Genomic DNA, 15,647 nt, shown 5'->3' with positions numbered 1-15,647 from the left:
TAGAGCTGATCGGACTCTTTCTAGGAGACAATATTGTCAGATAATCATAACAGCCTGTCAGAAAATATGTCATTACTCTGACATATGCATGCAATGGAGCTATAGAAAGGTTGTCATATATACTTCACCACCTGAGATACTTTGACACTAAAGATTCTCTGTCACCTCATTAATGCGGAGGTTATGAGAGGAGATAATAAAAAGGGGTACTCTCCATTGGCCAAGAACGTGCATGAATGCATACGCATCTGCACACTCACGTATTTACACTATTGTTCTACTATTCATCGTCTTCTCCATTTCGCTATGCTACTGTTTTGACTTGAACGTCGAAGTATTTGTATCAAGGCCCCCTTCCCTAATTCTCGTTTTAACATTCTCATTGGCTCTGTCTGTGGTGTCCACAAGTCTGCAACTCTTAGCTCCAAGATCGCTTAATGTCATCTTTTTTCAACTCGGAGTCTTATCTCAGTCAATATACAAGTCATCTCGATGCCACCCATATCTAGCACACCGTCTTCCTTGTTTTCAGACAGGATCAGTGGGTTAAATCAAAAGGTTGGAGGTGTTGGTTGCTACTCGGAAAGCCTAGAGGTTCCACTGTACAAAAATTTTGTACAAAGGTCTGAACCTTTTCCTAGCTACAATGTGTTCTTTTAAATTAAATTTTGGATCGCCTGCGGAACTTAACACGTTTGATCCAAAACTTAATCTATTTGTTCTTTTAGGTTTTGACTTGGATCTCCTGCGGAACTTAACACGTTCGACCCAAATCACCATAAGTTATTAATTCCATTAAATATTAATTTCCATAATTGGTTCCCAGTACTGACGTGGCGAGGCACATGGCCTTCTTGGATATGGGAGCAACCACCACCGACTAGACAAAACCTTTTATAGAAATCTAATATTTAATTTCCTAAAATAACTTTAGGTTAACGAAAAGAACAATCAAATCACAAGGAAAAATAAAACAAAAGAACACAACTGAAAACATATTTGAAATACTAGAATCGTAAGCCTCTTGTATTTGGTATTATTTCCATAAATAACTAGCATGATGCGGAAAGAAAAATTACTAGTTATACCTTTTAGAAAGACCTCTTGATCTTCTACCGTATTCCTCTTCTAACCTCGGACGTTGTGTGGGCAACGATCTTCCGAGATGAGAAACCACCAAGCACCTTCTTCTCCTCCTAGCTAGGTTCGGCCAACACAAAGAAGCTTCACCAAGGACGAAGAACAAAACACCAACCAAGCTCCAAGGGATACAAGCTTTCTCTCCTTCTTCTTCTTCTTCTCCAAGTAGTATCCGGCCACCACAAGAGCTCCAAGCCAATAGAGAAGGTTCGGCCACCACCAAGAGGAAGAGAGGAAGAGAGGTTGGCCGGCCACAACACCAAGGAAAAGAGGGAGAGAAATAATAGAGGTTGTACACCATGAAGCCTTCTCTACCCCCTCTTTTATAATCCTTGGTCTTGGCAAATAAGGAAATTTAATTAAAAAATTCCTTAATTCTTTTGCCATGAAAAGGAAAATTTTATTTAATTAAAATAATTTTCCTTTTCTCAATTTACATGGCCGGCCACACCAAAGCTACAAACAAGGAGAGTTTTAATTAATTAAAACTTCCTAATTTGTCTCCAGAAATTTATAAAATTTCTTTAATAATTTAATCCCTTCATGATTGGTTTATAAAAAGGAAATTTAATAAATTAAAATCTTTCTTTTAAACATGTGGATAAAAAGAAAGTTATCTCTAAAAATTAAAATCTCTTTTAATCTACAAATAAGGAAAGATATCAAATCTTTTCTCAATCTTTTGTAGAAACTAATAAAAGAGAATTATTAATTTTTAAACTTTCTTTTAAATCATGAACATGATTAAAAAGGAAAGTTTTCTTAAAATTTAAAATCCTCCTTTAATCAACAAATAAGGAAAGATTTCAAATTTTAAACTCTCTTTTAAACATGTAGATGATTTACAAATAAGGAAAGTTTTTACCAAAAAATTAAAACCATCCTTTTAATCTACAAATAAGGAAAGAGATTAATCTCTTCTCTTAATCTTTTGTAGAAAGTTATAAAAGGAAATTTTTAATTTTTAAACTCTCTTTTAAAATCATGATATCCACATAAGAAATAATTTTAATAAAAATCCTTTTAATATTCTAGTGGTCGGCCACCTAAGCTTGGGACCCAAGCTTTGGCCGGCCACCTACTTGACTCATCCACTTGGTCTTGGCCGGCCCTAGCTTGGGTTCCAAGCTAGCTTGGCCGGCCCCATTGGATGGGTAAGAAGGTGGGTATGCGGTGGGTATAAATCTCTATATACTAGAGGCTACGATAGGGACCGAGAGGAGGAATTGGTTTTGGTCTCCCGATGAAATTAAGCATCCCGTGTTCGCCCCAAACACACAACTTAATTTCATCAATAATAATTCATTCCACTAAAGAACTATTATTGAACTACCGCACCAATCCCAAATTACATTTTGGGCTCCTTCTTATTATGAGTGTGTTAGTCTCCCTGTGTTTAAGATAACAAATGCCCACTAATTAAGTAAGTTACTGACAACTCACTTAATTAATATCTAGCTCCAAGAGTAGTACCACTCAACTTCATCGTCATGTCGGACTAAGTCCACCTGCAGGGTTTAACATGACAATCCTTATGAGCTCCTCTTAGGGACATTCTCAACCTAGATCACTAGGACACAGTTTCCTTCTATAATCAACAACACACACTATAAGTGATATCATTTCCCAACTTATCGGGCTTATTGATTCATCGAACTAAATCTCACCCATTGATAAATTAAAGAAATAAATATCAAATATATGTGCTTGTTATTATATTAGGATTAAGAGCACACACTTCCATAATAACTGAGGTCTTTGTTTCTTTATAAAGTCAGTATAAAAGAAACGACCTCTAATGGTCCTACTCAATACACTCTAAGTGTACTAGTGTAATTATATAGTTAAGATAAACTAATACCTAATTACACTACGACCTTCCAATGGTTTGTTCCTTTCCATTATGGTTGTGAGCTACTGTTTATAATTTATAAGGTACTGATAACATGATCTTCTGTGTGTGACACCACACACCATGTTATCTACAATATAAATTAATTGAACAACTACATTTATCATAAATGTAGACATTTGACCAATGTGATTCTTATTTCTAGATAAATATTTATACCAAAAGCTAGGCTTTTAGTATATACTCTAACAGGAGGAACTCATATTTCGCTAGATGAAGATGATACGCCTAAAGATTCCGAGAGAAAGATTGAAGAACAGTTGAGCACCTGTATACCGTCAGTACGCTCCCCTCCTAAATTAGCCAAAGTAAAGAATAACGAGAAATTTTTTAAAAAAAAATCAGAGATACTCAAGACACTTTGGATGAATGTCTACTTGATGCTTTACAAGTTATAGCAAATGCAACATTTGTAAAGTTCATAGGTCATCCGAGTTGGTATGTGGTGGGATGCTTACCACATGAGATCACGGGATCGAAACTCGGGGTAGTCGGGGTGTAAATCCCTGGTCCCTGTGCAACTCACCCCACCTGCCACATGCTCGCTCAGGATGCTATGATTTACCTCCCTCATGATGGCCTTAGGTCGGATGCGGCGGGGGCGCTGGGGGCGAGCGATTTTACCTTTACCACTAAGGACATTCTTTAGCTGTTGTTGATTTTCCTTTTTTTTATATTTTTATCCCGGGATTATGATATTGTGGTAGGATATTCAGATATTTATGGTTTAATCTCCAATTATGATATATTTGTAAGAATTTTTCCTCTAAATGGGGAGCGCAACCAAAAGATGTTGGGTTTCTGGATTGATCGTCGTGTGTATTTTTCGATTTACCTTAGTAGTCTATTAAAAACTTTTATGGAGTTGGATTGATTACCTCGAAATAGTCAATGAAATTAATTAAGATTATCAATTTCTATTTTCACTAGGGGGCATTCTTTCACACTGAAGGAAAGTAGAAGACTTATTGCTCTGATGGAAGATTGTAGTGTGCTAATTTAAAACAAACTATCTCTAAAGTTTAAGGATCCAAGAAATTTTTCAATCCCAGGCACGATCAGTAAAATTAAAATAAGTAAGACTTTCTATGACCTTAGCACAATTATAAGTCTCATGTCTTCTTGATTGGCAAGAAATTAGGATTATGGAATTTAAAGATAACAACCATGACCACTCCTTTAGATACCTATGGGGTATTCTAAAGGTCAAAGGATGTACTATTAAAAATTGAGAATTTTATATATAGTTTCTATTGATTTTTGTAATTCTTGAAATGGAGAAAAATCCTAAAATTTCTATCATATTAGGGAGACTTTCTTAACTACAACCGGGATAATAATTGGTATGAAAAATTATAAATTCTCTTTAGCGTTGGACGAAGATAAGATTTAATTTAGCTTATCTAAAACCTTGTTCTTAGTGTAAAAATTTGATATTGCAATTTACGATGTGCTTGAACTGTTATATATATAAAAAAAATTTGATGAATCAAATAAAATTGAATATGGGGATTAGTCTAATTAAAATATTTTACCTGCCATCAAAGTGAATAAGAAAGGTTCATAAGTCTAACATCTCATGATTACACACTTTATTTATAGAAAAAATCTCTTTAAATATATCATAATTAATAATTAAATTATAAATATTTGAATAATAATTTAATATGCTTCGATTGCACCACCGTAATTTCAGGAGCGATTAAACTGTTGTAAGCTGCAATGGATGAGTTCTTATTTCGTCCGCATGAATTTGGAGTTGAGAATCTTGGATTTATTGACTTGTGACTAAACTTTAGCCTTTGACTCAAAGGTGTTGACTGAGTTGGCTTGTTATACTTTGTTGGTCATCAAGCACCAATTAAATACACTTAGTACAATTGTATATGTATAATAGACTATGAAATTTGTGGAATTGAGGATGTCCATTTAGGAAATAGTGATGCCAACGGTTCCTTCATAATGACTTGTTTGCTGAGACGTGTGAATCACATTTTGCCAGATTATCTCATTTAATTCATTATTTATTATTATTATTATTATTATTTATTTATTTATTGTAAGTTGGGGAGGGTGTGACCCAGCCAGCTACCCATATTCATTTCCCTTTAACATATACTTTTTTTAATGATAAAGAAATAATATAGGGTGTGACCCAGCCAGCTACCCATATTCATTTCCCTTTAACATATACTTTTTTTTAATGATAAAGAATAATATCAACAATGAAAGTTGACCGTTACATTTAAGATGTTTCTTTGTTCATTATTAATGATGATTCGAGTGTTGTGTTGGGTGAAGAATACTTTATTAGAAAATAATTATTATAAATAAATAATTATTTATTTTTTAATTATTAGGGAATAATTATTATTAAAAAATATTTATTTGTTTCCTAATTATTAGAGAATAATTGTTATTAGAAAATACTTATTGTTTTCCTAATTTATGTATTATATATATCATATGCTATCATTAATAATATGTGTGAATTCTATTGTCAACATGGTATCACACGGTTCAAAAAAAAAATCTTAGCTTTCTTCTCCTTTCTCTGCCACTGGCCAGAGGAGGCGTCGTCGTCCAAAGGTAGCCCACCATCGGTCTTATCGCCGTAAAAAAAAAAAAGTTCTTGTTGTCCCTCGGCCGCCGACGTCCTTGTATCACCAGCCCCCCTTTCCCTACAAATTTAACGACTCCACCGCTTCCTTTGCTTTCTCCTTCATGGGTTCAAGTCCATCCTGTGATACCTCCTTCAATTCATTGGTGTCGCCTTTTCTCGGGCTTTCTGCCCGACCACTTCTGTGATCTCTTTAGCTTTTTTAGAATTTTCTTTCTCCCCTATTTTCCTTTCTTATATTTTTTTGTCCTAAAAAAAATTCTCTTTTCTGACTTCTCTTTTCCACCATATAATAATTTTGTTTTCTTCTTTCAAAAGGCCCATTAATAGCGAGGTTCAATTCCTCCTCTTTTCACTTTCTCTTCTTATTTTTTTTCATAGCAAGAGCAATATTATTATCTTTTTTTAAAAAATTTAAAGACATCAAATTTCATCCTTCTCTTCATCCTCTCCTTTGTTTGGTTTTTTTTTAAGCAGCAGTCGCATTATAGTGGTCTTTCCTTCATGAGTATTGTTTTAGCCATCTTCTGATAGGTCAAATAGCAAGTTTTTTCCCAAGTTTTGTTCAATAGCAGATTTTCTACATCTGCTCCAGCATATGTAGCCACCAAAATGCAGTATTCTCTCTTTGCTGCTCTTATTCCGATAACAAGTCAGATTTCAGCCTTCAAACAACAACACATCGTCTCCTTCTAGTTGTTGTCTTCTTTCATCAAAGGCAAAGTTCAATAAATCATCGTTTCGTTGATCGCATTGGTAAATTTTGCTCTAAAAGAATACCCATCGACCGCCTTCTACAATGGTTGTCGCTGACGACATCACTCGCCCGCTATCTCTCACAAATACTCATGATTCATCTTCCAAACAACGCACGGTTGCATGCTCTTCGACTGAGGCTGAATATCGCGTCATTGCCTCTACGACATCTGAGATCCAATAGATTAAGTCACTTTTAACAAATCTGCTTCTTCCGGTTACCACGCCTGCTGTGCTTTTCACTGATAATTTGGGTCTTCGAACTACGATTCACTCATATTTCTGCTAAGAATCAGTTGACTGATGCACTTACCAAGTCGCTTTCTCAACCTCGGCTGTTTGCTATTTGTAACAAGATTGGTGTCATTTCTGAGCACCATCTTGAGATGATGTATTAGGAAATAATTATTATAAGTAAATAGTTATTTATTTCCTAGTTATAGGGAATAATTATTATTAGAAAATAATTATTTGTTTCCTAATTATTAGAGAATAATTAATATTAGGAAATATTTATTATTTTCTTAATTTATATATTTTCCTATTTTCACTTGTAATGACATTTATATATACCATATACTATCATTAATAAATTTATCAATCTTAAATTACTTTTTTAAAAAATAAAATAACCCAAATTAACTAGCTAGTTAATTAATCTAAAAATATTACAATTAAGTATGGCTGGTGCAAATTTGGAATGATGACTTGCTGAATAATATAAAGCTTTAGGGGTACTAATTCGAGGGTGACAATTTTATTAAGGTTAATTTTTAATAGACATATGTTTATGATTTATTCCCTTTATATAATTTGAAAACCGACTAATAATATATTTAACTTTTGTATAAGAAAAATAACTAATGAAATTATTGTCTCGTCTGTAATGTTTGTAATATCTAATTATCCTACGAGTTAACACTTTATTCTTTTGTAAGAGGAATAAGAATATTGCGATCAGACCGTGAGAAACATTAATTTTAGGTCAGAAGGGGTATTTAAAACTAGCTCACTTTTTATTTTTGCTTTTAATTTGAAGGACTAGACGGCAACATTAAAAAATTAATTTATTTGGAAACACTGAGTCAAAGAACTCCAGCCTGTCCGATTATTTAGACCGCGTGCAACATCAGAACCATGCCACAAATGAAAACAAGATATTTTTAAATTTCATTTTATTTCAATTCTCACAATATTACGCTTAAATAATTTGAATAACTCGTGCATTTCACTATTATTTTTATAAAAAAAAACTTAAATTACCTCAACATTGGAAAATCTAAATGGTAAATTATTATTGTTTTTAGATTATAGTAAAATAATAATAATAATTGTGCTCACCTAAGTGTTATAGAATTGGGCAGCTATTTCCTACCTACTCATGTCATGGCTGGTGAGGAAATTGACTGGTTCTGTGGGTTGTTCAACTATGCCATGCTCAATTGGACCCATTCTCTTAATGGACGACCAAGTCTTGTTTACCGCTAACTTACTAATCCATTTTACCAATAAAATAACCTTATAATCATCATTTAGAGAGTTTGATTAGATCTAAATAACAAAAAAAAAATTATATTTGGAAATTTATATTTCTCATATATATTATTTCCTTCCACCAACCCATGGAAGCTTAAATCTGACCGTAGATCTCACCGAACCTAATTCGACGGCCCAAGTGCAGTGCCAACCAACTCATCTACCCTGTTCCCCTATTTAGGGCCTTCGCCTTCTTCGTATTCCAGCAGGAGAAAGAGACAAAGCATACTTCTCTGTCTTCCTCCTCTTCTTCTTCTTCTTCTTCTTCTTCTTCCGATCATTCACGCTATGGAGGTCGTGAACGGAGCAAACGCAAACGGAGCTGCTGCGGCTAAAGGCAACGGCGACGGCCTCTGCATCAAGAGCGGCTGCGACCCCCTGAGCTGGGGCGCGGCCGCGGAGGGGCTCTCGGGGAGCCACCTCGACGAGGTGAAGAGGATGGTGGAGGAGTTCCGGCGGCCTCTGGTGCTTCTGGAGGGCGCGACGCTCAAGGTCGCGCAGGTGGCTGCGGTGGCCGCGGCGGGGGAGGTGAGGGTGGAGCTGTCGGAGGCGGCGCGCAAAGGCGTGTGCGCCAGCAGCCAGTGGGTGATGGACAGCATGACGAAGGGCACCGACAGCTACGGCGTCACGACCGGATTCGGCGCTACCTCTCACCGGAGAACCAAGGAGGGCGGTGCACTGCAGAGGGAGCTGATCAGGTATTGTTTCTCTATTCATTTCCATTTATTTTTTGAACTAAATAAAAGAATTTTTTAAATCGAAACAAAGACTTTTTGGGTGCATGAGCTGTAATTACTTGAGCAAATTAATTTTTTATATAAAAAATTGATTAATTTAATCAACTAAAATATAAACTTGTTGATGTTGCCCACCACCAACTCTCCTCAAATAAAAAAAAATAATACTAATAACCATGTTTTTTTAACCATAAAAAAAGGTAATTGTGAAGTTTGAACAGAATCTTGGACATGTTTCTCACCTCAAAGGTTCATATTGGTGGATGCAGATTCCTCAATGCTGGAATATTCGGCTCCGGAAAGGATTCCGGCCATACGCTGCGGTCGCCGGCTGCCCGGGCAGCCATGCTCGTCCGCGTTAACACTCTCCTCCAGGGCTACTCCGGCATCCGGTTCGAGATTCTAGAGGCCATGGCCAGCTTCCTCAACTCCGGCGTCACCCCTTGCCTCCCCCTACGCGGCACCATCACCGCCTCCGGTGACCTGGTCCCACTCTCCTACATTGCTGGACTCCTCACCGGGCGCCCCAACGCCCGGGCTGTGGCTCCCGGCGGCGAGTTGATCGATGCCGCCGAGGCTTTCCGCCGCGCCGGCATCCCGCACGGCTTCTTCGATCTGCAACCTAAAGAGGGCCTTGCGCTCGTCAACGGCACCGCCGTCGGGTCTGGTCTCGCCTCCCTCGTCCTATACGACGCCAACCTCCTCGCCCTCCTCGCCGAGGTCCTTTCTGCCGTGTTCGCTGAGGTGATGCAGGGCAAGCCGGAGTTCACCGACCACCTTACCCACAAGCTGAAGCACCATCCGGGGCAGATCGAGGCGGCCGCCATCATGGAGCACGTCCTCGACGGCAGCGCCTACGTCAAGCTCGCCAAGAAGCTCCACGAGCAGGATCCATTGCAAAAGCCGAAGCAGGACCGCTACGCGCTCCGCACGTCGCCCCAGTGGCTCGGCCCCCAAATCGAGGTCCTCCGCGCCGCCACCAAATCGATCGAGCGCGAGATCAACTCCGTCAACGATAATCCCCTCATCGACGTGGCCCGGAACAAGGCCCTCCATGGCGGCAACTTCCAAGGGACGCCCATCGGCGTCTCCATGGACAATTCCCGCCTCGCAATCGCAGCCATCGGCAAGCTAATGTTCGCCCAATTCTCCGAGCTCGTCAACGATTTTTACAACAACGGATTGCCCTCTAATCTCTCTGGCGGCCGGAACCCTAGCCTCGATTACGGCTTTAAGGGGGCGGAAATCGCGATGGCCGCCTATTGCTCCGAGCTCCAGTTTCTGGGCAATCCGGTGACTACCCACGTCCAGAGCGCGGAGCAGCACAACCAGGACGTGAACTCGCTGGGGCTGATCTCCGCCAGGAAGACGGCGGAGGCCGTCGACATTCTCAAGCTCATGTCGGCCACCTTCCTGGTCGCCCTCTGCCAGGCCATCGACCTGCGCCACCTGGAGGAGAACCTCAAGCACGCGGTGAAGACGGCGGTGAGCCTCGCCGCCAAGCGCGCGCTCACCACCGGCGCAAACGGCGAGCTCCACCCGGCGCGCTTCTGCGAGAAAGACCTCCTCACCGTGGTCGACCGGGAGCACGTGTTGAGCTACGCCGACGACCCCTGCAGCTCCACCTACGTGCTGATGCCGAAGCTGCGGATGGTGCTGGTGGAGCACGCCCTGGGGCACGGCGACAAGGAGAAGGACGCCGCTGCGTCCATCTTCCACAAGATCGCGGATTTCGAGGAAGAGCTCAAGGCGGTGGTGCCGAAGGAGGTGGAAGCTGCGCGGGCCGCCGTGGAGAACGGCAGCGCGGCGATCGGCAACCGGATCAAGGAGTGTAGGTCGTACCCGCTGTACCGGCTGGTGAGGGAGGAGCTCGGGGCTGCGTACCTGACCGGCGAGAAGGTGCGGTCGCCAGGGGAGGAGTTCGAGAAGGTGTTCACTGCCATCAACGCGGGGCTGCTCGTCGATCCCTTGCTCGATTGCTTGAAGGAGTGGAATGGCGCACCAATTCCCATCTGCTAAACCAATAGCAACAAACAAAGAAAGTAAAAGTATGGCATTTTGTTAATTAAATCAGAAGCAAGCAGATTATTGTATGTTTATTTACTTATTTCTGTAATAATCTCATCTCATCTCATCATTAATTACCAGATTATTATTATTATTATTATTATTATTATTATTATTATATATATATATATATATATATATATATATATATATATATACAGTTTTGTTCCGCTGCGGAACAAAACTTACGGACTTGTGCGGACCGCCGACGTGGCAAGGTCCGCGTCAGTTATTTCCACTGGGGAAAAAACGCGAGGCGAGGTCCAGTTAAGCCCTAACGCGCTCTGCATCGCCTTTCTTCTCGCCGCCGCCGCGTCACTCAACTTCTCTCCCTCGCGTCGCAGGTTCTGCCCTCGCCTTCCTCCTCGTCGGCGGAACATCTTCTCCTCGCCGGCTAGTGATCTTCTCCTCGCCTTCCTTCTCCCTCGCGTCGCGAGTTCTGCCCTAACGCGGTTCGAGTCTTCTGCCCGCCTTCCTTCTCGCCGAGCCCCCGCCCTTTACTGATCCTCGCGAGTGCGGCTCACGGCCTTCCGTCGAGAGAACAGAAGACCTCACTGCCGAGCTGCATCTCGGCTTGTGGAACGGAGCTAGGGTTCCCGTCCCTCACTTGCCGCAGCCTTCCTCGTCTAGCAGCCGTCGGTGTATCTAGGGTTCCCATCTCTCAACGCGACCAGTTTCTTTGCAGGTAAAACATCACAGATTATTATTGTTATTGTTTCTCATTTAGTTTCCTCTTGTCGCGGGTTCTGCCCTAACGGGATTTTTACCTACAAACTCAATAAAAATTTCCTCACCGATTACCTCTTGTCTCTCTCTTTACTCTAATCTCTATTGGAGAGTGCATGTTAACCTCGATGAAGGAAGACTTGATTTCAATCAAATATTCTATCAATTCTGATAATGTTTAGATTCTAGTTTTTTTTTGCAGTGCCCGAATTGATGTTGATAGATTCTTCTGATGAACTGAATAGTCACAAGAATTATAAGAAGTTTTTATAAGATCAATTAATAATATCAGTGTGCATGATCAATGTTTTTATTTGTGATTTGTTATGTTGATCTTTGTGATATCTTCTTCTGTTGAATTGAACAGTCATAGGAATTATAAGAAGTTTTTATAAGATCAATTAACAATTTGATTTTTGTGAAATCTTCTTCTGTTGAACTGCGGCCAAGTGATCATGCTTTGTAAATGTTGTGGTCAGAGGAAAATTAAGTTGAACACAATAATCCATCGACGGATGTTCATCATCGTCCAACTCGAACACTTTGGTTTGATTTAATCGCCTTTCGACTGGCCCACCAAACAACCTTAGATTCCTTCAATCATTCAGAGGCTCATGCAATCAGAGCTAGCTAGCTAGCAAAGTGATTGATTTTCTATGGCCTACTAGGTTTGTTAGGAATCAGTTGAGTGCAGATTAGCTGACAGAGTTTTCACTAATCTTTGAGATACAATACAAGTCTATCTGTAGTTATATTCTTGTAGCGCTTTAAGTTGCAATCATTTCTTTGGAATGCTCCAAATATTGTCACTTGAATACCATCTATATTCTTCATTACTTATGCAAACTGCTATTATTTAACTTGATTTTGTTAATTTTTACTTTTAGGTTGTTATTGAATGACATCATCAAGTAACAGTAGCATCAACCATACCAAATATGAAACTGTACGTTGCAGGGACTGCGGATTAACAGCATTTGTGCTAGTCTCTAGATCGATCAAGAACCCAGGAAGACTATATTATGGATGTAGGCAGCATGGATGGTTAAAGTGGGTGATGTCCGATACTAAACTAAATGTTGACACCAATGATATACATTTTAGGATGTTGCCAAGAGTGGAGTCAAGATTAGGAAGTGAACACATTGTTTATCCTCGAAATAATATGAGAAATTGAAATGTACCGCTTATGGTCTGGATATTAGTCATAGTGAATTTATTTCTTTTGGCTATATACTTGTTTTGTTTGTTGGTTGGTCTAGTTAAGTAGTGCTAGTTTTGTAATGTGACAAAGAAATGTAATGATGGATGATGTTGACACCGTCTTTGATGATGGTTGCAATCTTTGTAATGATGGTTGGTCTGGATTTTGTAAGTTGTAATGAATCAATTGTTTTGAGTAGTTATATACATATTTAGTTTTATTAATTGTTGTACTCCGTCTTTGATGCTATATATTTAGTTATGAATTGCTCCACTAAATGGTCTTATGCTTGCAATTAATTTGAGTATGTTGGCAGCATCTTCATAATTTTCTTTTTTTTTCACTAGAGGACCTTGATTATAGTACTAGATCTTCAACCATCTGGAATATGATAGCTATAGACATTGATGCTTTTATGAAAATATAGTCTACAAGATGATTTAATGGTAATTCATCTCATCAGTGATATTTTGAGGAAGAGACAAATAGTCATTTACAATGAAAGAGAAATCAAAAGCTGTTTTATTCATAGCTTAGTGAGTGCGTCTTCTCTTGATTATAGCATCTTTTATCCAGCAGGTCTGGCTCGATATGTTTGGACCTAATCAACCAGTCTTGGAGTTCAATGTTCGGTAAGGATTATGAAAGTATGCATTAAAGTGTTTACTGACATATATGGCTTAGATTGGGAGAATCATTTCAGCTCGTTCCTATGACCACTCACATAAAATTGAATCGCAAGTACAGTTGGGACTAAAATCAAAAACATTGTGGAACTGAAAATTAGGTTTGATTCAGAAACAAACAAACAGTAAATCAGCTCGGTTACATTTGATGCTAGGTCGAGGAGAATTCATTTTCTTATTTGTTTGAATGACTGCAGATTTGCTGAATATCTTTGAAGTCTTTCTTCCCCAGCTGTTGTTGTATCCAAACCCTTTAGATCCATTAAATAGCGATGCCGCTTCTTGATAGATTCCATTTGTTCATTTTATTGCTGTTTTATTGCATCAAAGTGAGTTACAGTGAGCAAATGAAAAGCAAAGGAGTATTGAGTGTTACTGCATCAAAGTGAGTTACAGTGAGCAAACGAAAAGCAAATCCATTCCTCTTTCATGCTTCATTAAAGAACAAATATGTAGAAATATATCTCAGTACCAACTTATGTGCAAGGCACATACAAGAAATAAATGAGAGATATAGCCAGAATTAAAGAAAATATATGTAGCATCAAAGACACATCCAACACAATGCCATTAGAGTTGTCAATGAACTGCATCCAGCATCCACAAGTAAAAAGGTTTTGATGTCAGATAATACATGAATTAGGACTACAACTCATACTCAATTACCCAAGTACATAGTTTTTGATGTCAGATAATACATGAATTACTAATACAACTCATACTCAATTACCAAACTGCCATCTTCTGTGCCTCTTACAAACTTTTTCAAGCACTTGAACACCATGCTGAGAAGAGTAAGCAAATAGTTTCCAACCAAGATATCCACGTAGGAAAATATCAGCCTAATTGGATCAACAATATAAACAGTATGTGAATGATAAAAAATATGATACCACAACATAAAATAAAAATTAAAACAGTATGTGAATCAGATTAACAATCTAAGAAATAAATAATATGATATCCATGTAGCTAAATTTGTTTGATCTATCAAGTTAAGAAGTTGATCTTTGTGAGGTTATCTTGTGCTACAATATGATGTTTAGGATTGTAAAATATAACAAAATATAGCATTCACTACTTTTCTAATTAGTTGTGTACATTTTGTGTACTGTGCTACATTCACTGTTGTGTAAATCTGATTAGTGTGTTGTGCTACATTCACTACATTTTGTGTGATGTGCTACATTACTACTTTTGACAATGGTGAATGGACAAATCATTCACGAATGAAATAATTTACAGCAAGTAAAAAAGTAGCAACTATCAAATCTCAAAATTTTAAACCCACACCAAAAAGTTAATCTACAATCACATAAAGACTCAAACCTATACATACTGTTTCCAATGACACTAAATCACAATAAGCAAACACCTCAATATAATAAACACAATAAACCAATCAAACTTACCAACAAAGCAAATAGATGAATACCAACCATAGTTAGCATCCTAACGCATGTTATTAGAACCTGCTACAATAAAAATAATTATTATTTACATTTTCTCAATAAACCACTATAATTCAACAGAAAAAACGTTAATAGTACCAGATATAGATGCCAAATCTGGTTCATATGTATCGTCAACGCTGTTATGATAATTATCTTGAGTTGACCTGAAAATTAACACAGTGTCATATTTATAAAATATAATAAAATTAATCTGTTCTTGCAAGTAAAATTATAATATAAATACAGAATTAATAGACACTTACCCTTGCTGTAAATTTGGACAATTACGCTTGTCATGTGACACTCCTCGATGTCCACATCCATGACATAGCCTGGAATTTGAGGTTGATTTCTCCTTCGCTGATTTCAATCTCTTCCCACATCCCTTTGTTCTAACTAAAGAAGGATCAATAATACCAAGACCCTCGTCCATGGATTTCTTCCTTTGACTTCTATCACTGCATGCTCTACTAATGTTCAACTCTTGAATTTTATTATAGATACAATCAAATTGTTCATCCAAGAAGGTTGTCCCCTCATTAGTCAAAGATGCATCATCAATTAATATTGAAGCTTTATAGGATAACCTTGAGTGTCTCGACATCAAAAACTTTTCTGGATCTGGATCATCGATGACATTTTGCTCACCCAAACCATATACTGCTCCAACTTTTGCATCTCTTGTCCATCGCTTAAGTATATATGTATCGGGCAAATGAAACACCCGGTTGATACGAAAAAAGCTAACATATGCCTGCATGGAATGCCCTCGAACTCGAATTTTGTGCAACTACACGATATGTAATCTC

At 38.5% G+C, this 15,647-nt stretch overlaps 1 protein-coding gene across 1 annotated transcript; it reads left to right on the top strand.

Annotated features, from left to right (window-relative positions):
- Window positions 1-8,149: 8,149 nt before the first annotated feature.
- LOC121971250 (phenylalanine ammonia-lyase-like) lies at window positions 8,150-10,842 on the top strand. Its single transcript, XM_042522420.1, has 2 exons — window positions 8,150-8,662; window positions 8,971-10,842. Exons 1-2 carry the CDS (start codon window positions 8,253-8,255, stop codon window positions 10,718-10,720), a joined length of 2,160 nt encoding a protein of 719 aa, XP_042378354.1. The 5' UTR covers window positions 8,150-8,252; the 3' UTR covers window positions 10,721-10,842.
- Window positions 10,843-15,647: the final 4,805 nt, after the last annotated feature.

This window comes from Zingiber officinale, chromosome 4A (assembly GCF_018446385.1).
Source record: "Zingiber officinale cultivar Zhangliang chromosome 4A, Zo_v1.1, whole genome shotgun sequence".
Taxonomy (NCBI): domain Eukaryota; kingdom Viridiplantae; phylum Streptophyta; class Magnoliopsida; order Zingiberales; family Zingiberaceae; genus Zingiber; species Zingiber officinale.
The sequence above is the reverse complement of the archived record's forward strand: the minus strand, read 5'-3'. Positions and strand labels throughout refer to the sequence as shown.

Excerpts from the sequence above, each read along its gene's own strand:
- LOC121971250 (XM_042522420.1), top strand. The coding sequence starts at position 8,253 with ATGGAGGTCGTGAACGGAGCAAACGCAAACGGAGCTGCTGCGGCTAAA. Across the intron at positions 8,663-8,970 it reads CTGCAGAGGGAGCTGATCAG|ATTCCTCAATGCTGGAATAT; the intron begins GTATTGTTTCTC and ends TGGTGGATGCAG.